The 27,424-nt window shown below is 40.4% G+C and overlaps 1 protein-coding gene across 1 annotated transcript in view; it reads right to left on the bottom strand.

Moving 5' to 3' along the window:
• LOC109398362 (uncharacterized) overlaps window positions 1-26,575 on the bottom strand; it is a 46,567-nt gene extending 19,992 nt beyond the window's left edge. Inside the window, exons 1-2 of the mRNA XM_019670710.3 lie at window positions 25,363-26,575; window positions 291-419 (exon numbers count right to left, since the gene is read on the bottom strand). Coding sequence (XP_019526255.3) covers window positions 291-419; window positions 25,363-25,648 — 415 coding nt within the window. The 5' untranslated portion in view covers window positions 25,649-26,575. The remainder of the gene's footprint in view (window positions 1-290; window positions 420-25,362) is intronic.
• Window positions 26,576-27,424: the final 849 nt, after the last annotated feature.

Below are 27,424 nucleotides of genomic sequence, written 5' to 3'. Positions count from 1 at the left end.
AGGAAAAAACAATTGAAAAAAATGTGTAAAACCAATGCCGTAAAACAGCACGATTGTGCTGGTTCGTCACGAAAGGGATATCTTCAAAAAAAAACAAAGGAATGTTGGGTGGTATTCCTGGAGGTAATCCCGGTTTTTTTTTTATAAATTTACAAGAAGAATTCTTACACAACTATGAATTTCAGCCATAATAAAACTTAAAATGTTTCCAATGCAAACCAACTACAGATCAATTCAAACACGCCCATGTTCAACTTCCCCGCAAAGTTCTTAATTTACTACATACGCACCTCCAACGCAGGTCTTCTTTTCCTCGTCCGGTTGGTAGCCCTCGGCGCAATCACAGCTCTGCTTTTTGCTGTCGCACATGTAGGCATATTGTCGACAATCCTCCAACGCCGCACAGTATTGGCCCAGTTCTGAGAAATCGAAAAAAAAAGAGAAAACGGAAAACCGGATTAGAGCGAAAAACCATACAACTTGTAGCCTGTAGCTACTACACAGCACATAGCGTTCGTAAGCCTATAAAAACTCCGGTCCCGAATCGTTCAATCATTGTCGCTCCGCTCGCTCTTTCGGAGAGTGAAGGCAGTTCCCGGAGTTCTTGGAATGGACGGATGGATGCCAAACGAATGCGGTGGGTCAACGCTCCGGGACTAGGATTTTCCTGTGAAACTTGAGGACGGTTTGTCATGAGTGGATCATAATGGGACAGATTGGATTGAATGAGAGTCAAAATTTTTCAACAATGATTGTGTTTAGAATTCATTGGAATTGATTCTACAAAGTCTTCCGATGACGTCGAGTTTTATAGAGTGTGAGTTTCTTAGAGTTTGAGATAGTGTATAAACATTCGAAGTTTTGACTCAGGAAGCTTTCAGTCAAAATTTACAAAAAATGTGGGTAAAATTCAAGATAATCGAGATTGGAACTCGATATTGTTTGTCCCCTTTTTTCCGCATTCTTTCCCTCTATCTGTCATCATCGGTCACCCCCCGGTCCGGAGAAGAACAACACGTGCCGATTTGCAGAACCCAGAACCAGGTGAAATGAGAACACAAGACAAAAGTGAATTATTTCTGGTCCATAATGTCAGAAAGGTAGCTTGTCCGTCGTCGTCGGCGACAACGACGACGACGTCGACGCCGCCACCGTTGCCGACATTCGTTCAGCAGAACGAGACGAGATGATTGAATCAATCATGCCGCCGGAATTGACCATTTCCATCAATCATTCCGTGCACCCGTGGAGACGGAAATTAAACCTATAGCTACCATCATCTGGACGCCTAGCCAGAAAAGAGGATGGTTGCGGCCGCAACAGCAGCAGCAGCAATTCGTACATGATTTTCGTGTACAACTTGTTCGGATTCGGTATGATTTTGGGGAATTGAGGACAGCGCAGCGGTGCAAGGAAGATTGGACGAATTCGATACTATGATTACGTATTCAGCACATACTGACCGACATGCATTGAGTGAGTCGCCGCAGGTTTACCGCGATACATTCGGCCTAATTAGAAGTTATCCTCACTCTGGAACGGAAAAGCAGTTTTTGAGTAATCTACTGAGCTTGGTAATTTCCAGCTTTAATCTTTGCGTATTGTCGAATTGAGCAAGTTGAGCAGTGCTGTGGTTAGCAACTATTATCAGGAACCTATGCTCTCATTAGAGTATGAGCGTTAGTCTATGTATACTCATACAAGTTTTGCTACAATCGTGGAGCAATTCCTGCAGGAAGGTTTTCTTTTTCATATGTCGATGGTATCCAGAAATGTCACCTGGGAATCCTTCCGAAACTCAGTTTGGTTACTCCTCCACGAACATCATCCATGATTTTTTTCGGATTCCTACTTTAGTAGCTTGTCTTGTGGATTCCTACTGGAGCATAGTTTGTAATAGCTCCAAGAACTCTTGCTGATGATGTCTCTGGGAACTCGTGTAGGATTCCCTAAAGGAATTCAAAGATGGTTTGCAGAAGAAACTGCAAGAAAATGATTTCCAAGAATGATCATTTAGAGGGTCCACACAAGGATCTTCAGCAGAACACCGTAAAATAAGCTGCTGGTAGGTTCTCATAAGGGACTTCAGAAGGCATTCCTGAATAAATCCCAAAAAAGAACTTCAGGAGAACTTTTTCCAATGAACTTCTGGAGGATTCCTAGGAATCCTGTAAGATCCCCATTCATGCCACAAAAGTGCAGTTTATTGGACGCAGTGGCTTAATTTCCCTCTATAAGAAATTCCTACTCCTGGAGGGCTTCCATAGCGAACTTCGAAAAAAATCCTACAAAGAACTCTTGGATCCCTGTAGAAAATCTTGGAGAAATGACAAATACAATTCTGGAGGGAAATCCAGTTGAAGATCATTTACTGCCTGTTGGGAATTTGCCAACAAACGATGGCACGGAGATGATTTTCGGTATAGTAATACCACAAACAACCAGATGCGTAGGATTTACGTTTCAATGTGGATATTAATATATTCCTGCGAATGGTTTTACATAGATATTTAGGGGATGGCCAAAATGTTTGGGATAGGCATTTTTTTCTCTCACTAAATAGTTCAACAGGGGATTTTTCGGCTTTTAGTCTGTTAAGCGATTGAAACGAAAATATCTTTTTAACGCCCGACGTTTCAATGGGCTATGCCATCTTATTCAAGGGTTCTGTAAAGGTCAATTGGCTTAGTTACATGAAGATACAAGAACATACAAAAAACTACAGTCTTACAAGAATATTTTTCGTTTTTCGTCTGGAGGTTCAATCTTTGCGTGAAAACTTGTCAACATAATCTGGTTCATCAATTTCCTAAAATATCACAATCAAAATCACGATTTAACAATTTGAACTACATAAAACAGACAAAAACAGTTACTAACTATTGGATTTACTACACGAAACGGGAAGAAAACTGGACACTGGACTACACTATCTTTCTTCGTCGTAAAACTATGTACATTTAAACGGTCATTTTGTAGTCATTCTATGAAAGTTATGGAGGAAATTAATTGTTGTATGCAAGTTATGTCAAATAAGCTATTGTGTGTCATTGTCATTCAGGTTTGTCTGGTTGGTTATCTATTGTCTGTGTATCTGTGCGGTTTGTTTTGGTTTTGAGTGTGTGTAAAATTCCTGCATAAATATTACTAAGACCGTCGCAATCGCTTCGTTTGTTTACCGTCTCGTCCGTGTTTACGATGTGGCAAACCTCCAAGATAGGGAGAGCAGAGTGACTGTCGAGTATCTCTGTTCTATCTATGGCAAAGCGATGGTTGTTGTCGGCCGAATGCAGCAAGAGAGCCGTTCTCTCTTTTAGGCGGCCGAGTTCATAGCTGTTGTAATTCTACTTTGCCATACAGTCACCGACGGTACTCTGCTCTCCCTATCTTGGAGGTTTGCCACATCGTAAACACGGACGAGACGGTAAACAAACGAAGCGATTGCGACGGTCTTAGTAATATTTATGCAGGAATTTTACACACACTCAAAACCAAAACAAACCGCACAGATACACAGACAATAGATAACCAGACAAACCTGAATGACAATGACACACAATAGCTTATTTGACATAACTTGCATACAACAATTAATTTCCTCCATAACTTTCATAGAATGACTACAAAATGACCGTTTAAATGTACATAGTTTTACGACGAAGAAAGATAGTGTAGTCCAGTGTCCAGTTTTCTTCCCGTTTTGTGTAGTAAATCCAATAGTTAGTAACTGTTTTTGTCTGTTTTATGTAGTTCAAATTGTTAAATCGTGATTTTGATTGTGATATTTTAGGAAATTGATGAACCAGATTATGTTGACAAGTTTTCACGCAAAGATTGAACCTCCAGACGAAAAACGAAAAATATTCTTGTAAGACTGTAGTTTTTTGTATGTTCTTGTATCTTCATGTAACTAAGCCAATTGACCTTTACAGAACCCTTGAAAAAGATGGCATAGCCCATTGAAACGTCGGGCGTAAGAAAGATATTTTCGTTTCAATCGCTTAACAGACTGAAAGCCGAAAAATCCCCTGTGAATTCGAAGCAGTCGATAGCATCTACTTACTAAATAGTTCAACATGCTGTAACTTTTCATAGAGTGCATCGAAAATTCTCAAATTTTGACTGTTTGTCAACCTATTATATGTGCATCATTGGTACAAACTTGGGCTTGATTGGTTAATTTTTCGCGAAGCTCTCGTAAAACACTATTTTTTAAATGAGTGTCATCAGTTTCGTACGAAACTGGTTTGGTACGAAACTGATTACACTCATTCGAAGTGGGTATTCTGCTTAGAGGGTTCGAAAAAGTCGGTACAAGACAATCTTTTAGATAACTAATTTTTGAGCTGTCATATCTTGGAGAGCAGTGAACCAAATTGAATGAAATTTTGAACGTTTATCAACAATATATTGATGCTTGAAAATTCTTCAAAACATAGGTACTTTTCAAAAATTGAAATAAGTTATGATGGATTGACACTTTTAGGATCTTTCTCGAAAAAAATGTAATTTTTTCACACCTACGGTTTTCACAAAACGGTTCTAGCTTCGCGGAAGATTACCCAATCGAGCTAAAATTTATACCAATGATGCCCAATAGGTGGACAAACAATCAAAACTTGAGAATTTTTGATGCACTCTAAGTTACAGCATGTAGAACTTTTTAGTGAGAGAAAAAAAGTTGCCTATCCCAATCATTTTGGCCACCCCCTGTATGTGTTAATTTACATGTTTGCATTCCAGTTCCGTATGTTTTCATCACTAAGTGTTAATATACATAAGTGGGATTTTGCTCATTTTGAATTACGTTTTGTCTCGTTGTGCAATACCTGCGGAGCTCAGTCTGCAAAGGTCATGCGATGCAGTCGCGACCTGATCTTAGTTCTCAGCTGAGGAATTACAATTCACCGTACTTGACACTCGACCGTACTAAAACATTCTAGGTTTAAGTATGTTAACGATATTTTAGCTCATAAGATTTACCTTTGCATATAGGTTCTAGGTGTAGGTTAAAATTTTTGCACAAAACTTAATGCGATCACTGCAGGGGAGTATATTAATATAATAATTGATTTTCAGCATAGAATTAGTTCAAAAAATATTACCAGAGTTTTATGCACTGATTATGATCGAATTTTGTAGTAATAATTGAACTAAATCGTAATTTCAGGGTTAAGTTTAGGAGCACGTGGACACTGATGTTGTCAGTTTTCACTATGAATCATTTCTGTCTATTGAAATATACTGGATCTAGCATACACGCTAACGCCGCTCAGCACTAAAAAGCATAATTTCCAGACTACACCAAAAATGTGTAACCCTTGCACATTTACAAAATCAGCTCCTGTGTCCGCAAAATCGTTAAATTCGCAAAACAATTTGTACAACAATCTAGCTAGGTTTACTAGTGACCTTGGAAAACAAAAAAAAATCAACATTTCGCATCTAGACGAGTGTACGAGCTGTTTTTGAGAATGTGTAACTGTTACACATTTTTGTGTGGCCTGGAAATTATGCACTTATGAGTAGGGCTTACACATTCTAGATGCTGAGTGGCTTTAGCGTGTACAAATATTTTCCCATACAAATGTCGCAAACAACCATTTTAAGGTGAATTTCATCCCATATAAAAATGTATGAAAAAAAAAACCCAAGATGGATGGTTTTAATTCACACATATTCTGAATCTAGAGGTCCAAAAATACGCTTCTAGCGAAAAAATTGTGAGGTACATTCATTTTTCATAATACTTCCCTTTGGACATAGCGTGTAGCGTGTCAGTTTGTGACGTTCGACCAACGTCCTCGGAGAAGAAGGTGGCGTACTATACCTGCGTTTTCTGATGTTCGTAAGGATTAGCGAAGCTGGATGGAGGTGCGCTCCTATGCCAGAGGCGTAGTCAACACTGCCTTTCTACGTACAATAATTGGTCGGCGTTCAGTCAGAGTGGACTACGCTATTTTTAGGGCAGGTAGAGATAAGCTGAGGAATTCGTTAAACCTGAACTTTTCGACGGTATTTTGATGCAGATAAATCATTACATAGAAGAATAATAGTATTTCTGAAAATATTGTCAAACCCGAGCAGAGGGGAATATCAAACTAATAACTATCGAATCATATAATCTGTTTTTATATCTTGTTTTGTTATTATTAACTTATCAAGGTATCAGTTTTCCATAACATGTTTTGTTCGACAATCTCATTTTGTTATGATCAAGCTATTGATATACACCCATAAAAAATATTTTAATCATATGTTTCGTTATGGAACAAATTTAGTTATTATTATACTATTGAGAGTGTACAAATATTCAATAAACAGCACAATAATAACAACTTTTGAAATTGAAAGTACATCATTCGAGATTTTGTTTACAACACATTGTTTACAGCATACCGTGTGTATGATCTTATTAGTTCCTCTAATTGGGACTGAACGAGCTTTTCAGTTTAATATTTTACAAACACTTCAATGATTATGACCCGTTGTATGTTCCTTTCTTAGTATTAAGCTACGTATATTCGTAGCTATTCCTTAGAAATTCGTTATAGTTGTCCTCATAATTTTGTTTCACTGGATTGTAGTTCATTACAAATACTTAGACTCATATTTATTTTTTTTTATTTCGTCATTAGGATTAAGTGCCCCACACAATGCATACATTTGCGTGTGCGTGACTGACAGTAGTTTGACAGATTTTACATGAGAAAACTGCAAAAAAAAACGCAGACCTCGATGGAACGAACGCTATGTGTTCCAGGCTTTAGGTCTAGGATTATTTTAAAGGATAGTAAAAAAAAATCCAATTCTTTAAATTTTCAAATAATTGTAAAATTTTAACCACTGAACCGACCTTTTTTATTTTGTAATTGTAGGGCAAATCGCCAATTATTGCACACCTAGGGTACAAGACCCTAGCATTATTACTTACTTCGTTATTAGTTTGATATCATAACAAATTTTGCTTTCGGATTGTTATCAATAACTTTAAAATAACAACATTTGTTATTGAAATATTTCCCAAATTCATTGTTATTATGTTGTTATCGAACTAACAAAACATGTTATTAAATTTGTCTTCCAGGAACATTTTTTTGTTATGATTTTTGTTATTTTGCCGCTTATGCCAGCCAAGTTTATAACATAATTTGTTATGTTAATAACATGAAAATAACTTATTTCATTACTCAGTTATTTTGCAGAAATAACACATTTTCTTATGCTGTTGTAATTCCATTCTGCTCGGGAAGATTCGAAATTTCAAGTGCTTGCAGGACATTTTATCGAAATCATTGAAAAAAAAAAACAGATGGTCCGGTCTGACTTAACGCCGACCAATTGTCCGATGTAACATGGGGTTTCCATAAAACATGGAAAAATTATGCGTACAACGGCAGTGTAGGATTTCAAGAACGAAGTCAACAATTAATTCCAGGAAAATCTCCCACAGGAACCTCAAATGTAGGAATCCCTTGAGGAATCTTGAAGTAGTTTTGGAAGAAATTCGAAAGATCACATAGAAAAATCCATCAACTTTTTCATCTGGGAAGATGCTACTAATTTAATCTACAAAGGAATTTCTAGAGAAATTGTCTAAGGAATTTATAGAATAATTCCTGATGAAACTTTCGATATAAATATCAAGAGAACTCCTGGAGGTTCCTCGGAGGTATTTCTGGTAAATTAACCTGGAAGGGTTTAGAGAGGATTTTCTGCGTAGACCTCAAAAGATTTTTTTAAATAAATACCAAAATATAATCTTATGGAATAACCTGGACGAAAACTTACAGTAAATCCTGAAGGAATTCCAAAGAAATCAAATATCTTACGAGATAACCAAGAGAAATCTCAGAAGTATGCGTGGAAGAAGAATTATAGAGTAAACACCTCGACGAACTTCAAATGAACATCTGAAGCAATCCTTAGAGATAACATTGAAGTCACATCTTCTTCCTTAATCGCTAGACTAACTGGAAACCCATTGAAGTCTCATCTACCAAATAAAAAAGCAATTTATGCAAGAATCTCATAAAAAAAAATAATGGAAGAATCCTGGGTTGTACTCCTGATAAAACTGCTGTAATAACAACGTAAGGATTTTAGGAAGAAAATAAAGTGGGAATTTCAGAACAAGCCGATTGATAAATCTCAAAAGGGATTTATCAAAGAAATAAGCTATTAAATAAATTTCAAAAGATACCTAAACCAACTTGTACAGAATAACCTGGAGGAGTTTCAGAAACACTATTGGAGGAATCTTTAGGTACTGATTGAAGAAACGTAGAAGTACCTCTGGAAGAATTCAAGTAAATTAATAAGATTAATCCCAAAGGACTACGTATGAAATTCCACGACGAATGTCAAACAAAACACATTTTTACGAATTCAAAAAGATAATCAAAAGAAATCCTACAGGAGGAAATCTTAAAAGTAGTTTCAGAAGATCTTCAAGGAGAATTTTGAAGATTATTCAAAATAATCCCCTGGAATACTGGGGTTTATAACAGAAACCCCAGCATTAGATACTCAAAAACACCTGGAATGGTTCTTGGAGAGCCTAAACAATAATCCTTTGGAGAAATCGTTGCAGGATATTTGAGATAAAGTTCTATGATGTATATATGAGGTTACTGATGATCCGGATTCACAGTCCAGTCGGAAAACTTTCTCAAGTTTCAGAGCAACGTGAAATCATTCTGATTTTTTAGAACACTGAGCGAATCTCTGGCACGGTAAAGGCTGGATATGCTGCGCAATACAGATCCCATTGTGATCCACTAGCTTCTGCCCAGCAACTCCTATCCCTACCTCCTCGTGGTACCGGCCGGAAACTACGAGCAACCTCAGGGGGTTTGCTTCTGCGAAACTGAGCATCTGTTCTCCAGGAGAAGCGGCTCACAACAGCGTCTGATCCCCATGTTAGGGGTGACTGATCAACATCCGAGTGCCAGGGAAGAACTGTAAGCTCAACTGTAAACTATGGTCCTCCGGAAAGTAGGGGATTGGTGTCATGCCCTACGAGCCAGCCGTAAAAACCCATTGTATCGGAAAATCAGCAACAGAATAATACGAACCAAGACCAATGGCAACGACCCCAGCGAACAAAAAGGACTTGCGATTGGAAACTCATTACGTGGAACAGCCGATCTCTCAACTTCATTGGGAGCACCCGCATACTCGCCGATCTACTGAAGGACCGCAGGCTCGGCATCGTATCGCTGCAGGAGGTGTGTTGGATAGGATCAATGGTGCGAACGTTTAGAGGTAATTATACCATCTACTAGAGCTGCGACAGCACATGCGAGCTGAGAACAGCTTTCATCGTGATGGGTGATATGCAGAGGCGCGTGATCGGTTGGTGGCCGATCGACGAAAGAATGTGCAGGTTGAGGATCAAGGGCCGATTCTTCAACTTCAGCATAATAAACGTGCACAGCCCACACTGTGAAAGTACCGATGATGACAAGGACGCATTTTACGCGCAGCTCGAACGCGAGTACGATCGCTGCCCAAGCCACGACGTCAAGATCATCATAGGTAATTTAAACGCTCAGGTAGGCCAGGATGAGAAATTCAGACCGACGATTGGTAACTTCAGCGCCCACCAGCAGACAAACGAAAACGGCCTACGACTCATTGATTTCGCCACCTCCAAAAATATGGCCATACGTAGCACCTTCTTCCTACACAGCCCTCCTTATTTTTACACCTGGAGATCACCACAGCAGACGGAATCTCAAATCGACCACGTTCTGATTGACGGACGGCACTTCTCCGACATTATCGATGTCAGGACCTATCGTAGCGCCAACATCGACTCCGACCACTATCTGGTGATGGTCAAACTGCGCCCAAAACTCTCCGTCATCAACAATGTACGGTACCGGCGACCGCCACGGTACAACCTAGAGCAACTGAAGCAATCGGATGTCGCCTAATCATACGCGAAGAATCTCGAAGCCGCGTTGCCAGACGAGGGTGAGCTCGATGAGGCCCCTCTAGAGGACTGCTGGAGTACAATGAAGGCAGCCATCAACGACGCAGCCGAGAGCACCATCGGGTACGTGGAACGGAATCGACGTGGAACGAATGGTTCGACGAAGAATGCAGAACGGTTTTGGAGGAGAAGAACGCAGAGAGGGCGGTAATGCTGCAGCAAGGGACTCGACAGAACGTGGAACGTTATAAACAGAAGCGGAAACAGCAAACCCGCCTCTTTCGGGAGAAAAAGCGCCGACTGGAAGAAGCGGAGTGTGATGAAATGGAACTGCTGTGCCGTTCCCAAGAAACACGGAAGTTCTATCAGAAGCTCAACGCATCCCGCAACGGCTTCGTGGCGCGAGCCCAAATATGTAGGGATGAAGACGGAGGCCACTTGACGGACGGACGTGAGGTGATCGAAAGGTGGAAGCAACTCTTCGATCTGCACCTGAATGGCGTGAAGAACGTAGGCGCGGGAGACCACGGCAGCGGAGGAAACGACGACACCATTGTAGTGGAGGACGGAAATGAACCAACTCCCACGCTAAGGAAAATTAAGGAAGCTATTCATGAGCTCAAACCAACAAAGCAGCTGGTAAGGATGGTATCGCAGCCATTGGCGTAGCTAGGGGGGTTCCAGGGGTGCCTGGCACCCCCTAGAACAAACTTGGCACCCCCTAGAATTTTTCCTTGACAGTCACCTAAGATTTAAAATTTCGCACAATAAATTCCAATATTTATTAATGACACATTCGAATAAAACTTAAACACCCAGAATTACTCATATAATACCTGTTATACGTTTTGGCGTTATGGATATTGGTAAGAACAATCAACAGACTTCTCCATGGATGTGGAGCGGACCTGGTGTGATAGTTAGAACACTTGACTATCACGCCGAGGACCTGGGATCGAATCCCACTCCCGACAAACTCGCAAAGTATAAGTTCTTCCTTCGGAAGGGAAGTTAAGCGTGGGTCCCGAGATGCTCTAGCCTAGGGCTAAAAATCTCATTAATACAGATAAAAAAAATCCATGGATTCCTCCAGAAATACCTTTATCTATTCATACAGTGATTTCTCTAGACTTTCTCTATGGATTCCTTCCGATATTTCTTTAATAAACTTCCCTCAAGATTCGCCAGGCAGTTCTGATGGGGCTTTACATTCTTGAAATTTCTGTAGGGATTGATCTAGCTATATCTTGAAGGATTTTTTTTTACGAAATTCTTACTATGGTGCTTCTTGGAATTCTTCTAGGGATTCTTCTAAAAATTTCTCTTTAGAGATCAGGGGCCTACATCGTCGAAACCAAAACATGCCGCTGAAAGCGAGCGCCCATCAGCATCGGACGGACGCCGACGACGGGAACATTCAAAACAACATGCATGTGCTTCGCTTCATCCGCCCTTCTTGTTACTTTCTTCGACGCAACGACAGGTGGCGGCTCATTTTCACACCGACTGGGATTCAATTGAAATTTTCGAATTGTCTAAAATGTATGTTTGCTTAATATTTTTATGGGTAATAAACTATTTCAGTGAAATATGCATAGCATACATTAACATTACACAGATTTGGCGGTTGTTACACTCATTAATTGAGTTATAACAGAGAAATTCATTCGATGTCGAACGAGTGTGCGTGAGCTTGTGAGTGCGAAACAAAGTGGCATCTGCGACGACGCAGCACCGTCAGTTCATCGGTGACGATGACAGTCGGGCTGAGCGACGACGACGGCGCCTTGTTTCCATTGACGATTGAAAACATTGTTAACAAACTTCGCCTGAAAATTTCAATTGAAATTGAAAATGTAGGGCCCTGGTAGGGATTCTTCCAATTATAATCTACTAATTAGCACAATATTCTTTTCAAACTATGTTTCATTTATTGAACCTCCCACAATCACCAACCACACATCACAACATCATTCATCTAACTGTCGTTGTCAATGTCACTGACATTTTCGGCCCGTTTCCAATGTCTTGTATGTCACGCACACCAGTCCAACTCGCGCAATCTTCCAAGCTCGCCTGGTTCGCTGACAACCGTGCCGCAGTCATGTGTTTTCTCTCTATTTTTTTCTGCCTTGAATTCTGTATCAGAAACACTGATACAAAACATACTGTTCATTTCATATTAACCTAATAATGATTTTAATTAAAACATGGTTTTCCATACATCAGATTAATTATTTAAGTTAGCTCTATTCCTACATTCTCTTGGGATTTTTTCAGGAGTTCCTGGTGGGATTATTCACGACAACCTTCCTGGATCCTTTCAGAAGTTCCTCCGGTGATTCTTCCAGGAATTCCTTCAGAGATTCTTCCAGAAATTTCTCATGAAATCCCTCCAGGAGCTTTGGTCTTGCTCCGGGAACTGTGGCTAGGATTCCAGCAATTTCTCTTAGAACTCCTCCACAAATTCTCAATGTGGTACCTTCAGGGAAGTTCTTTCGGAAATTCTTTCAGAAAATCACCCTGGGATTTTTCTAAAAATCCCTTCGGTGATTCTTCCAGATATTTCTTCAAGGATTCAACCAGCACGTCCTCCAGAGGTTTTTCCGGAAATTCCACAGAGGATTTCTCCAAAAACTTCTATTGGCCTTCCTCCATGAATTCCAGCTGGAATTGTTCAAGCAATTCCCATTAGGACTCCTTCAGACATATTTCCAGGGATTTCACCTGGCATACTTACTTGTTGCAATACTTTCGGGAAATCTTCCTGAGATTCCTCCAGAAATTCCTCCTGCGATTCCATCAGGGATTCCTCCAGTATATTTCTACCGATTCTTTCAAGGAGAACTGTAGGTATTCCTCCAGGCATTAGGATATCCCCGGCATTCCTTATTCTAGGATTTCTCTAAAAAAATACTTCTATGATACCTCCCGGAATTCTAGGAATTCCTCCAGATCCGCGCTTCCCAAACTCCGTTTTCGCGGCGCACCAGCCTCTTACAGGCTCGCTAAAAGGAGTAGAAAAAGCGAGCCTGCGACACGTGGGGGCGCCACGAAAACTGATTTTGGGAAACGCTGCTCCAGATATTCCAGCTAGGATTCCTTTAGCAACTCCTGCGGTTCCTCCAGCTATTCTTCCTTAATATATTCTAACTGTAGTAGTTCAAAAACTATGCTACGGAATCTTCTAGAGCTTTCTACTGGCTTTTTTTTTTTGCTGAGATCTTGCAGAAATTTCTTTAGTTGTCCTACCAGGGATTTCTCCAAGGACTCATTCAGGAATTCCTCCAGAGATTCTATTCAAAGATTCCTCCAGAAATTCCTCATGGAATTTCTGCAGAAACTGCCTTTGGCCTTCCTCCAAGAATACCTCAAACAAATTCTCCTGCGGTTCTTCCAGCAATTCCTTCAGAAATTCTTACTATGATACGTCCAGAAATTCTTCTAGTGAAGCCCTTACGAATTTATCCTAGCATTATAGCTGGAAATCTTTCTGACATTTCTTCAGAAATTCCTCCTGCGATTCCTTCAGGGCCTTCTCTATAGATTCTTTCAGAATTCCTCTACCGGTTCTTGCAGGGACTTCTCTAGGCATTCCAAATATTTTTTCTTTGGGCTCCCCCTAGGATAGGATGCGTTACCTAGTCAGCCGATTTGAGACCATTTTGCTGTCAATCGGAGACCAGTCGCTGATTGGTCGAAATTGATATCCGTTTGCTGCGATCAGATCGCAATTAATGGTTTACGGTGTGAAATATGCCTCGAAATTTTAATCGTTAAATTTAAATAGCTTGTAAGATTTGAAAACAAAGAAAAGTGGCAGCACCTTGGGTTCCTCCAGGCATTCCTGATGGGGTTTCTCTATAAATTCCTGTATAGTTTCCTCCTGCCATTCCTCCTAGGATTACTGCTGCGATTCTCTTAATATTTTTCCTGTGACTTTTTGAGAACCTTTCCGGTGATTACTCCAGAAATTTTTATCGAAGATATTTTATCCAAGGATTCTCTCATGAATTTCTCATGGGTTCTTCCTGCATTTCCTCCTAGGACGCCTCCAGAATTTCTTACTGTAGTATCTCCCGGAATTCTTCTAGAAATTTTTTTCTGGGTTTCCTTCAAAAACTTGCTGGGATTCTTCAAAGCAATTTTTCTAGGAGCCTTGCAGTAGTGTTTTTTTTTTTGCTGTTTGCTCCTGGAGATCCTAAAGGGTTTTTTTTCCTGGGATTTCTCCAAATATTTCTTATTGGACTCTTCCTCTTGACTTTAATCCAGGAACTTCTTCTGGGATTCCATAAGCGATCCCTGCTGCTTCTAATGTTTCAGGATTGCCTCCAAGGTTCCCTCCAGAATTTCTCACTGTGATACCTGCAGGAATCCCTCTAGGGATTTTTCCTGTCATTCTTACTATGATTCTTCTAGGCAGTTTTCCTAAGATACTTCCAGAAATGCCTTTGATTCTTCCAGGGATTTTTCTAAAGACTCATCCAGGAATCCTTCTAGAGTTTTTATTTATGGATTGTTATATAAATTAATTACGGTATTACTCCTGGGCTTCTTCAAGGAATTCCAGTAGAAATTTTTGGAGGAATCCCTAAACGAATATCGAGAATATGTAGTTGGAATTTCCAAAGAAATCCTAGGAGGTATTGCTAGAGAAATCTCTAGTGAAATCTTATAGGAATGTACGGGAAAACACTTGTAATTACTTAGAAGGCACAGAATTGACATATTAAGAGACGAATTTGCGAAAAAAAAATCACGTTCTGGTGGGATTTGAACCTACGGCTTCTTATTCGCTAGACTGTAGTATGGTCATTTCTTTGAGGATTCCTTCGGCATGATTGTTTTTTTTTTGAATATTTCTGCGGTAGTTTCAACAGATTTTCATCAGCAATTTCTTTGGATTTTTTTTTCTATAATATCAATAGCTATTTCTCTGAAATTATTTCAGTAATTTCTTTTTCAGTTATTTTGCAAATTTATTGGGATTTTTTTTTCAAATTCTTCATGATTTAATTGTATTTATGTTTATTGCTTCCAAAACTTGCTAAATTTGAAAATCTGAAATTTTCAACTAGTCTTGGTCAAAGAAAATCCAATGAAATTCACGAAAAACTTACTGACAAATTCCCAAAGAAATTGATGGAAAAATTATTCAAAATTACTCTTCTGGAGGATCGGCTGAGGATTTTAATCTACGATTTAAACGGCTACGCGGTCTATATGGGAAAATGAGGTTTATTATTTGCCCGACGTTTGACACAAAACCGAAACGTCGGACAAATAATAAACCTCGTTTTCCCATATTAAAAGACTACGTAGTCGTTTAAATCGTAGATTCAAAATTACCTTAGAACTTTCAAAGTAGTTGCCATAATAATTCATGTGAGAATTACCAGAAGAATTCCTGAAGAAAATATTATGACTTTTTGAAGAAATTGGCCAAATTCAATCTCAAAATAAATTCCCGGAATATATTCAATAAAAAAACAAAACAAATTTCGAAGAAATTCTCAAAGAATTTTCCGAAAGCATCAAAGAAATTTTTGAAGAAAATTTGAAAAGAAATGAAAAAGTAACTGCCGTAGAATCACCTTGACAAAATTTTAAAAGAACCGCCAAAGTTTTTTTTTTCGAATAAATTCCTCAATCTCTTAGAAATTTGCCGGATCAATTTCCAAAGGAATTACCAAAGAAGTTTCCAAAGTAATAATTGAAGTTTCCAATTGCTGATAAAATTCTCAAAAAAAGTTCAATGCAAGTAACATTACCGAAGGTATTCTGAAATAATCTGCTGCAGGAATTCCTTACATAAAAACTGAAGAAATCAAAAAAAAATTGTCTGAAGAATTTTCAATAAAATTATAGAAGCGATTTATGAAAGAATTTCCGAAGGAGTTTTCGAAGGAATTGGCGAAGGAATAACAAATAGCATATAATTAATAAAAGTCCAAAACATGGACGAAAATCCAAAAATGTAGAATGATTTGCCGAAGATATTTGCAAAAATAAATGTGAGGATGTTCCTAGAGTCATTGTCGAATGGATTACTAAAGGCTTTACTAAAATAATTCCCAAAGGAATTGCCTAAAGCGTAATTGGAGAATATTCAAATGTAATCAATAGAAATGCTGACATTAACAAAATAATGCTTGACAAGCTAAATAAAAAATCTGCTTTATAACGCATTCCGTTCACCAGATATATTCCCAATCCAGTCGAAATCGGAATTTGGTGCGAGTCCCGATGAGAAAAATCGAAGTTTGCTCGCACCAAATTCCGGGTTTCATCTAGATTGATAATTTGTTAGTGAAGCCACTGAAACTGGCACCCCCTAGGAAAAAATCCTAGATACGCCAATGATCGCAGCTGAACTCATCAAGATGGGCCAAGAAAAGTTGGCTACCTGTCTGCATCGGCTGATAGTCAGGATCTGGGAAACCGAACAGCTACCAGAGGAGTGGAAGGAAGGGGTAATCTGCACCATTCACAAGAAATGTGATCATTTGGATTATGAGAACCTCAGGGCGATCACTATTTTGAATGCTGCTTCCATCGTCGTCTGTCACCTAAACCGAATGAGTTCGTGGGAAGTTGTCAAGCCAGTTTCATCAACGGCCGGTCGACAATGGACCCGATCTTCACCGTACGGCACCTGAACGGCGTGGAGAACGTAGGCACGGGAGCCCACGGCAACGGAGGAAACGACGACGCCAGTGCAGCGGAGGACGGAAATGAACCAACTCCCACGCTGATGGAAGTGGCATCCTTAACCAGCTCAAAACCAACAAAGCAGCTGGTAAGGATGGTATCGCAGCTGAACTCATCAAGATGGGCCCAGAAAAGTTGGCCACCTGTCTGCATCGGCTGATAGTAAGGATCTGGGAAACCGAACAGCTACCGGAGGAGTGGAAGGAGGGGGTAATCTGCCCCATTCACAAGAAAGGCGACCATTTGGAATGTGAGAACTTCAGGTCGATCACTATTTTGAATGCTGCCTACAAAGTGCTATCCCAGATCATCTTCCGTCGTCTGTTACCTAAAACGAATGAGTTCGTGGGAAGTTATCAAGCCGGCTTCATCGACGGCCGGTCGACAACGGACCAGATCTTTACCGTACGGCAAATCCTCCAGAAATGCCGTGAATACTAGGTCTCAACGCATCACTTGTTTATCGACTTCAAAGCTACATACGACAGTATCAACCGCGCAGAGCTACGGAGAATCATGGATTTAAACGACTTTCCTGGGAAGCTGACTAGACTGATTAAAGCAACGATGGACGGTGCGCAAAGCTGCGTAAGGGTTTCGGGTGATCTATCCAGTTCATTCGAATCTCGCCGGAGATTGTGACAAGGTGATGGACTCTCATGTCTACTCTTCCACATCGCTCTGGAAGGTGTGATACAAGCCAAGCTCAACAGCCGGGGAACGATCTTGACAAAATTCTGTCAATTTGTGTGCTTTGCGGACGACATGGACATTATCGCCAGAACATTTGGAAAGGTGACAGAGCTGTACACCCGCCTGAAATGCGAAGCAGCAAAGGTTGGATTGGTGGTTAATGCCTCTAAAGCAAAGACATACTGATAGGCGAAACCGAACACGGTCGGATCCGTCTGGGTAGTAACGTTACGATAGACGGGGATGCCTTCGAGATGGTGGAGTAATTCGTCTACCTCGGATCCTTACTGACGGCTGACAACAACGTGAGTCGTGAAATTCGAAGGCACATCATCAGCGGAAGTCGGGCCTACTACGGGCTCCAGAAAAAAAAACTGCGGATAAGACCGGTGGTCTTCTACGGACACAAGACATGGACCATGCTCGAGGAGGACCTGCAAGCACTCGGAGTTTTCGAGCGACGCGTGTTAAGGACGATCTTCGGCGGTGTGCAGGAGAATGGTGTGTGGTGGAGAAGGATAACCACGAGCTCGCTGCACTTTACGGCGAACCCAGCATCCAGAAGGTGGCTAAAGCCAGAAGGATACGGTGGGCAGGGCATGTTGCAAGAATGCCGGACAACAACCCTGCAAAGCTGGTGTTTGCTACTGATCCGGTTGGAACAAGGGGGCGTGGAGCACAGATGGGCGGATCAGGTGGAGCGTGATCCAATATTGTGGCGTACTATTGTTGATTACGTTTTGTCTTAAATGTAATGTAGAGCAAATAAATGTACGTAAGTATGTACATGTATATGCCAACGAAACCTGTTGTCATGGATTATAGAAAATCGAAAAAGGATCCACCTGAATCTGGGATTAGCCTCAATATCCATTCTCGTTCACCAGACCGAATGCCAGCACGTGCTATGCGACGTTTTCCTTAAACAGTACTTCAGTACATATATGAAACTGCCATTGCATCCCCATTAGTCCGATGTTTATCGGTTCGCGGTTATCGCTAGGTGTTCTAATCACATTCTCAACCTCGAACGCTAATTGAAGTTTAGACTACTCTCGCTGACGCCATTATTGTCGCTTGACAGAGCAAACATGTTGCCCGGACTAGGTATCAAACAACTGTACGTCGTTCAAGATTTTCAGTGAACGTGTGTGCTTGCACAAACACGTGGTCAGTGGGTGGTTAACTTTAATTAAATTTATTCAGCTATTCCGGGTCATCCTGGGGTGTGCTTCAGTTCTTGTCTTATCTATTCTTGTCCGTCCTAGAAAGTGAGTGGAGGTGGATATTAAGGATTAGGGTTTTATGCTTGCTTGCCCGGCAAGACAGCAAGGCGAACGGATATTTTCCCACAATCGGGTAATCGGAGCTCAGACGAGTGAATTATGCACAGACGGTGACTGCCAGGGATTAGGAATGATGTTTTTGCGGTTTTTGGTTTTAAAGCTCCCACAGACCTCACCAGTTCAGGAAAATGGCTTGCTATTGATGAATTTTCATGCAATGATACACTTTATATTCACAGGAAGTCAAGCAAATGTCTAATCGAACCCATTAGCCAAATATTTTTGTCCAAGAAGCTCTCAAGAAATTTGTCCAGAAATGTTTCAAAGAATTTCTCCAGAAACCTGCAGGAAATCGTCCAGAAATTTTTCCAAAAATTATTCCAGAGATTAATCCGAGATTACTTTCAGGCATTTCTCCCGAAACTCCTCCAGGAATTCGTGAAGAATTTTTTCAAGGAATTCCAACAGAAATTACTTCAGGAATTCCTTCAGGAACTTCTGCAGGAATTCATCCAGGATTTTTTTTTCAAGAATACCTCCAGAAATTCTTCCATGAATAACCCCCAGGGTCCTTCAGGAAACCTTTAGTAATTCCTCAAGAAAATACTCCTGGGATTACTCTAAGAATTCGTCCGAAAGTTCCTTCAGGGATTTTCTCTGAAATTTCTCCGAAAATTGTTAAGGAAATACACCAAAAATTCCTCATGGAATTCCTCCAGTAACTCCTTCAGGAATTCCTCCAGAATCTCTTTCAAGTGTTCCTTAATATTTTTTTCTTGGAATTTCACCAGGAAGTTCTCGACGAATTCCCGGAATTCCTCCAAGACATATGCCTAGAACTTTTCCAAAAATTCCTCCAGGAATTCCCCCAAAAAATCCTGCACTACCTTCCCCAAGAATTTCTCCAAGGCCTCTCTAAGACTTCCGACAAGAATCCCTTCAGGAATTTCGCCAGAAATATTTATTTTCATGAAATTCCTTCAAAAATTCATCCAAAAATCTTTCAGAAATTCCTTCATAAATACCTGCAAGATTCTCCAGGAAACCTCATGAAATTCCGCAAGAAAATAATCCTGGGACAACCTTAGGGATTCCTCCGAGAATCCCTTCAGGTTATTCTCCAGGAACTGCTCCGAAACTTCTTCTCAGAATTTCTCCAGAAAATATAAAAAGAATTCTGTTATGAATTCCATCAGGAATTTCTCCAAGAATTTCTCCAAAAAATCCTCCAGCAATTTTTCCAAGAATTTCTCCAGTTATTCCTCCAAAACTTCTGCTATGAATTCTTCTAAGATTCCGTCCAAGAATTCCTCCTGGATATGCTTCAGAATTTATTCCAGAAATTCGTCCAGCAAGTACTTCAGTAATTCCTTCAGGAATTCTTCCAAGAGTTTCTCCAAGAATAACTCTACGAATTCCTCATGAAATTACTACGGGAATTCCTCTAGGAATTGTTTAGGAGTATACTCCAGAAATTCCTACAAGAAATATTCAAGGAACTCCCCCAGAAAATACTTCAAAAAGTCCTCCAGGAATGGCTCCAGCAATTTCCCCAGGAATTCTGCCAGGATTTCCGCCAAGAATTACTCCAGAAAATAAAAATTAAAGAAATAGCTACGAAAATTCCCCCAGGAATTCCTCAAGGAAATCCCTCAGGAATTATTTTAAGAATTCCCAAAGATATTCTTTGAAAATTCCTTCACAAATCACTACATGAAATCTTCCCGAAAATACTACAGGGGTTCCACCAGGATTTTCTCCAGAAATTTCTTCAAGAAAATCTTGAAGAAATTCCTGAAAGAAATTCCTTGAGGAATTCCTGAAAGAAATTTTCAAGGAATACTTGAAGAAATTCCTGGATTCTTCGTGGAAATCTTGAAAAAAGTCTTGAGGGTATTCCTGAAGTAATTCATTGAAAGGAATTCTGGAAGGAACTCTGGAAGGAATTCTGGATTGTTGGAGGAATTCTCGTGGGAAGTCTTGGAGGAATTCTTGGATAACTTCCTGAAGAAAATCTTGAAGGAATTCCTGGGGGATTCGTGTTGACATTTCTTAAGGGATTTCTGAAGAATTCCGGAAGGTATTCTTTTGAAGATGAAAAACCATGGAATTCCTGAAGTAGGTTATTAAGGAATCCCTGGTCAAATGCCTGGAGGGATTTCGGATTTTTCTTTTAAATTTCGTTTTATTCGTGAATTTTAATTTCGTTTTTTTAATTCGTGAAGAATTCCTAACGGAATTCTTGGAATAACTCCTGAAGTCCTGATGGAATTCTTTGAGAAATACTGAGAAGAAGTCTCGGAGCAGTTCCTGGAGAGTTACCTAAAGGAATTCTCGGAGGAATTCTTGGAGTTGTCCCAGGAGTATTTTCTTGAAGAATTTCTGGAAGATTCCTGAAGAATCTTGGAGGTATTCATGAAAGTATTTCTAGAAAATATTTTGGAAGAATTATTAAAGGAATTTCATGAGATAATCCTTCGAGGTATTTGTGGAGAAAATCCTTACGGGATTGTTGGCAGAAGTTATAGAGGGACCCCTGGAGAAATTCTTGGGGACTTTCCTGTAGGATTTTTTGAAGGAGTTCCTGGAGGGATTCTTGGAAAAATTCTGTGTATATGTCTTGGAGAAATTCCCGGATGAATTCTTGGAGAAATTCCTTGGGAGGAGAATTCTTGGGGCAGAACTATTGGGGGAATTTCTAAAGATATTATTAGAGGAATTGCTGGATGACTTCCTGGTGGAATTCCAAGGATAATGTATTAAGGAACTCCTGAAAGAGTTCCTGGAATAATTCCTGAAAGAGTTCCTTGAGTAATTTTGAGATGATTTTTTGGCGTAATCCCTTAAAATTTTTTTGGAGGAAATATTGAGGAAATCTCTGAAGGAACTTTCAGACGAAGCAATTCCAGGAGTATTTTCTTGGGGAATTACTAAAGGTTTCCTGAAGGACCCTGGAGGTATACAAGGAAGAATTTCTGGAGGAATTCCTGAAAAAATCCTGATAAATCCCTGGAGAAATTCCTGGAAGAAATCTTCGATGAATTCCTGGAGGATTTCCTGAAGTAATTACTGTTGGAATTCCTTGAAAAAAAAATCTTCACGAATTCCTGGAGGAATTTCGTGAGATATGCCTGAAAGTATTCTAGGATGAATCTCTAGAATAGTTTTTGGAAAAAAATCTGGACGTTTTCCTGCAGATTTGTGGAGAAATTCTTTGAGAAATTTCTGGAGAAATTTCTTGAGAGCTTCTTGGAAAAGTTCATAGAGGAACTCTTGGAGAATTTCTGGAGAAACGCTTGGAAGAATTCCTGGAGGAATGCTTGAAAAATTTCTTGGCAGAAGTCTATGGGGAATTCCTGGAGAAATACCTAGAAGGATTCTTTGAGGTATTTTTAGAGTAATATCTGGAGTGATTCTTGAATTTCTGGTGGAATTCGTGAAGGAATTCTTGGAAAAAAATCTGGAGGGGTTCTTGTATGAATTTCTGGTCGAATTCTTGGAGGAACTCTTGGGTGAATTATCGATGAATTTCTTGAAAAAATCCAGGATGAATTCTTCCAGGAATTATTGGCAGAATTTTTTGGAGGAGTGCCTAGTAAGATTCTTCGAGGAATTCTTGGCGAAAATCTTGGAGGAATTCCTGAAGGGATTTTTGGAGGAGATACACTGATAAAGTAAAGAGATTCAAGAGTAGAGCTTGTGGATCTTGAAGGTCTGAATTCCAGAATAGTTTGGATGACCTAGATCACCAAGTGGATGTTGCTAAGCTATCAGAGTTGCACTCTGAGGTTCTAAGAGTAGCGTAGATTATATTCCGTGAGCATTTTCTACAATAAAATATCCTTAGATTTACAGATATTGAAACCCATACTTCAAAATACATTGGGTCTGTTTGTATGCCAGTGGGTACCCAAATAGCAACACAAAGAGATACTCGTATTATTATAAGGTGCAACAGACACAATAGTGAAAGAACTATGCCGATAGAGTGAATAGAGAGAAGAGTAGAGCCTGTAGACTTTGAAGGTCCTAATTCCAGAATAGTTTGGAAAGCCTGGAATATCCCATGAATGTACCAAAAGCATTATTTTTGTGCAATGAGGCGTCATCAGCAGTATAGACTGCATTCCACGAATATTTTTTTACAATTTAAGCATGATATAGGATGTAGATATCGTAAGCCAAACTTCACAGTGTTTTGGAGGCCATTTGTATTTGACAGAATACCACAATATTGAATTACTTGTACATTGCGAGGTCTAATGAACATCAACGTGAATAAATTTCTTGAACAGGGTGAACACAAATGATGGTAGATTTTGTAGATCTTAAGAAAATGAATTCCAGAGTAGTTTGTGTGACCTAGATGAATTATGTCATGTACCATCAATTTTCTAGGAGTCTTTGAGGCTTTCTGAGTATCGTAGACTATGTTCTGTGATGAATTATCGTGTATCAAATTTGGTTTAGAATGTTGGATTTGTGACGCAGACTTCGGAGTACTTTGGTGGCCTTAGAATAGCTCTGGGATCAAAAATTAAACAGACTATGATGGGTAGTAATACATTGCATGTCAAGGATCAGTAAAAACTATTGATAATTAGCAAAACGATGAAATTTGAGCAAAAACATGTAGAATTCATAAAAATTACAAATAAAGGCCACGTAGTTTGGGCTACCAGAAAAAGGGGGAGATACCACGCATTTCTTAGCACAACTATTCCCCTTGACTATAAAAAACCCGGATTAATCCACCTAGTGGTGATAGTGTCTCTCTCGTCAAATAAGTATTCATGATATCTCCATTAACGTAGAAGTGTTCTTGAATCACCGTAATACTTGATTTAGAAAAACAACCATAATAGCCAATTTCGAATTGGGAAACTTAATGATTGCATTTATTCCACTGATCATCATTAGAAAACTGAGAGTCAGAGCTTTAAAAAAATTCAAATACAGTCGGGTCTCCCATTAGACGCTGCTACCCACTTTACGCCCACAGCGTTTTCCAGGTTGTCCTCCAACCAATTTAGTTCATATTTTTGTATGTGATGAGTCTATAGTAGGCACTAACTACACTTAAAAATTCAGCTAGATTGGATGTAAGACAGTTGAGAAACTGCGGTGGGCGTAAAGTGGGTGGTAGCGTCCAATAGTTAAATAGGTAGTTACGAACACAGTGAAAATCTCAATTTAATGATAAAATTCAAAATTGCCAAATTCAAGATGGCTGTCAAAACATTTTCAACTTAAAATGAAAGGTGTATACTTTCTATTCATAGAAATGGTAAGTATTGTACATGTTACAACATGAGTTTTCGAGATATGACGCGATAAATTAGGTGAAATTTGATGAAAAATCGTCATTTTTGTCACCTTCTTAGCCCCTTGGCAAGAGAGGGGTTTACCAAAGTGGTTTTCATTCTTTTTTATCATTATCTAGCGAATAAGTAAGAAAAAAAAATGAAATTCCAGCCTTTTTGTAAATGGCGGCTTGGTTTCAGCAAGAAATACCCATGCATGGGTTTGGTTCTCTTTTGCATTTGAATATTTCCGATGAGACATCCAGAACCGGTTCCGGAACAATACCGGCAGTTTCTAATATAGTCTGAGGCTATTTTCTTGATAATTGTTCACCAGGATATCGAAAGAGGCGCCATTTAATGTGTCGAAAGCATGTGTTTGGTTGACGTTTATATTTGACCACTGCCGGCGGGACACCTGGAACTGGTTCTGGAACAATGCCGGTTCAGATATAGCCTGAGACTATTTTTCTGCTTACCGTTCATCAGGTTATCGAAAAACCCGCGGTTTGATATGTCGCATGCATGGGCTTGGTTTCATTTTATGTTTGACCACTTTCGGTGGGACACTCGGAACCGGTTCCGGCACTCTACCGGTTTATATATGGTTTGAGACTATTTTCTTGCTTACCGTTTGATGTGTCGCATCGATGGGATTGACTCCCTTAAATTTTTATTCACTTCCGGCGGCACTCCCGGAACCGGTTCCGGAACAATACCGGTTCAAATATGGTCTGAGACTATTTTATTGCTTATCGTTCGTCAGGTTATCGAAAATGCCGCAGTTTGATGTGTCGCATGCATGGCTTTGCAGCATTTTCATGTCTGACCCCATCCAGGGGTACCGGCCCGGAACACCTAAATGGCCATAACTCCAGAACGGCTGGACCAATCCGAACCATTTTCAATAGGAAACAATGGGACTAGATTCCGCGTCGAATGAACCGCCGGTCATTAAAATCGGTTAAGGTTTACTGCCAAAAAGTGATGTGAGTTTATTTGTACACACACATACACACACACACACACAGACATCACCTCAATTCGTCGAGCTCAGTTGATTGGTATATGTGACTCGACCCTCCGGGCGTTCTATCAAAAAGTCATTTTTGGAGTGAACATAAAGCCTTTCCAGTACACTTAGTGTACGAGAAAGGCAAAAACGCCGGGGTAAAATGTTTTAAAACAAACAAGATATTGCTTTTCTGCCCAAAGTAGATCATCCCGGGTGTTTACGGGTTAAAGGAACTTCCAAGGTACTCAGAAGGTGATACACATAAGTCACATTATGAATTGTTGCTCTAAGCACTCTTGATGATTCTGCTAAGCTACCTCTCTTGACAAAAGCCTTCTTATTTCAAACAAGATTCTCGCACTCAACCCCCCTACTTTATCGCCACTGCACAAAACCACACCAGCAAATACTCACCCCCCGGGAGGTCGTACTTCTGCTTCGCCATCGCGGAACCCTTCCTGGCTGCGGGTGAGTTCGAGGAGGACGGCTTACCGTTGTTGTTGGCAGCCTTGATGTGCTGGGCGGTGCCATTACCACTTTTACTGCCGACAACAGCAACTGCGGTGGTCGCCGCCGTTGTTGTTACTGTTGCTGTTGCCGTTGCTGTTGATGAAGTTTTCCCCGAAACTGCCACAATGGTGCAGCAGCTTTGAAACAGAACCACAAAATGCACGCAGAATACTAAATCACCGAAGATCATTTTCGGAATGCTAAAATTTGTTCACAGCTCTACGAAGGGCGGTGGTGGCGTCGGTGTGGTTGTGGTGGTCACGTGGTTAGAAGATGTGGCGTGGACTTCGTTTCGAAATCAGCTCATTTACTACGGGATTGTGGAACTAACACGGTTGGTCAGGAGGATCCAGGTGTGGGAAGGTGTGCCACTACGTTCTCGGTAACAGCGCCACGTAAGGTCTGGGACGTGCCCTAGTGCTCCGCAATGGATTTCGGGATTCAACGGCTGAACTGGAGGCGAAGGCGAAGGTTGAACACTGTTTTAATTCACTTGCCGTATATTTTTGGCATTTAGCTACAGCTGTTTCCCAGCAGCAGTAGTGGCAGTCAATGCCGCTGTCGTATGAAGTACTGTGCTACTGTCAAGTGGCGTTCTATCAGACCAGAATACGTTTCCCCGACGCGAGGACCCAACTCGCCACCATTCAACAGTTCATCCCAGAAAATGTTACACTGCTCGTCGAAAAGTTGCTGGTTTCAATGTCGGTTCCACTATATTGGCACAGTCACATACTGACACACATACACACACACGCACACGGACACGAGAGAGTGCGGTAATTAAAGGAGCACCGTTTCTGCCGCGACCTCCCCAAAACTTCCAGGAACGATGCAGTGCCAAAACGCTTTGCGCCACAAGCACGTAGTTTGGCCAAGTGTCTCTGAGCTGTTTTCTGCTTTCGCTGTTCGGCTGTTCGGCTGCTGTGCGACTGAGGAAAGAGCGGGCTAATTAGTGTTGAGTGTTTGGCGTGTTTTATTGCGCTCTGCCCCAGCAGGAGCAATTGGAGAACCGCTGCCGCGCTGTTGAACACCCCCGGAGGTTAATCACGGTAACGCGTTTCGGTGTGCGATAGGATGACGAAGTCGGGTAAGATCTGGAAAGAACGTAGAAGAATAATGAGTACATGTGATTGGAAATCAGCAGCTGAGAGCACGTAGCGATAGAGTTGGCATGATAAGCTCTGATTAGGTAGTTCTCAACTGAGAAGATTTTCCACTAATTTCAGGAGAAGAAACTTTTGATTAGAAATCCATGCAAAATTTCACAGTTCAACAACTCACGGGGTCTCCAGTTAGCCTAGAGATTAAGGCTATGGATCGCCAATCTGGAGACGACAGGTTCAATTCCCGTTCCATTCCAGAATATTTTCTTGACTCCCTGGGCATAGTGTATCATTGTACTTGCCTCACAATATATAAATGCATGCAATGGCAGGCAAAGAAAGCCCTTCAATTAATAACTGTGGAAGTGCTCAAAGAACACTAAGTTGAAGCGCGGCAGGCCAAGTCTCAGTGGGTACGTAGAACCATAAATAAGAAGAAGAACTCAAGAATAAACAAGTGCTTGGAGTCTGTAAACATATACATATACAGCTAAAATTTTAATAGTCACGTAGCGAGATTCAAATAAACTGGACAGTTCACACTAAACCCGCCATTCAGTTCGCATATTGTACACCGTTCTTTTGATCAGCCTAGTGAACTTCTGAAGAAGGGTTTTCTCGTCTTTAATTTAGCATAGTTCTGTGCGGTGAATGCTGTCGTATGCTGCCCTGAGTTTGATGAACAGGTGATGTATTGGGAAAAGGTATTCACGGCATTTCTGGAGGATTCATGTTTTATAGAACTTGATATCGAATTCAGCGAATAGGCAACTATGGCAACGATACCTAAACATTCATTTGACCATTTATTACATACTGAGCGTCTTTGAAGTTCACCTAACGCGCAGTCTGAGAAAATA

Source organism: Aedes albopictus, chromosome 1, assembly GCF_035046485.1.
Source record: "Aedes albopictus strain Foshan chromosome 1, AalbF5, whole genome shotgun sequence".
Lineage (NCBI taxonomy): Eukaryota > Metazoa > Arthropoda > Insecta > Diptera > Culicidae > Aedes > Aedes albopictus.
This window is presented reverse-complemented; position numbering and strand designations above follow the sequence as displayed.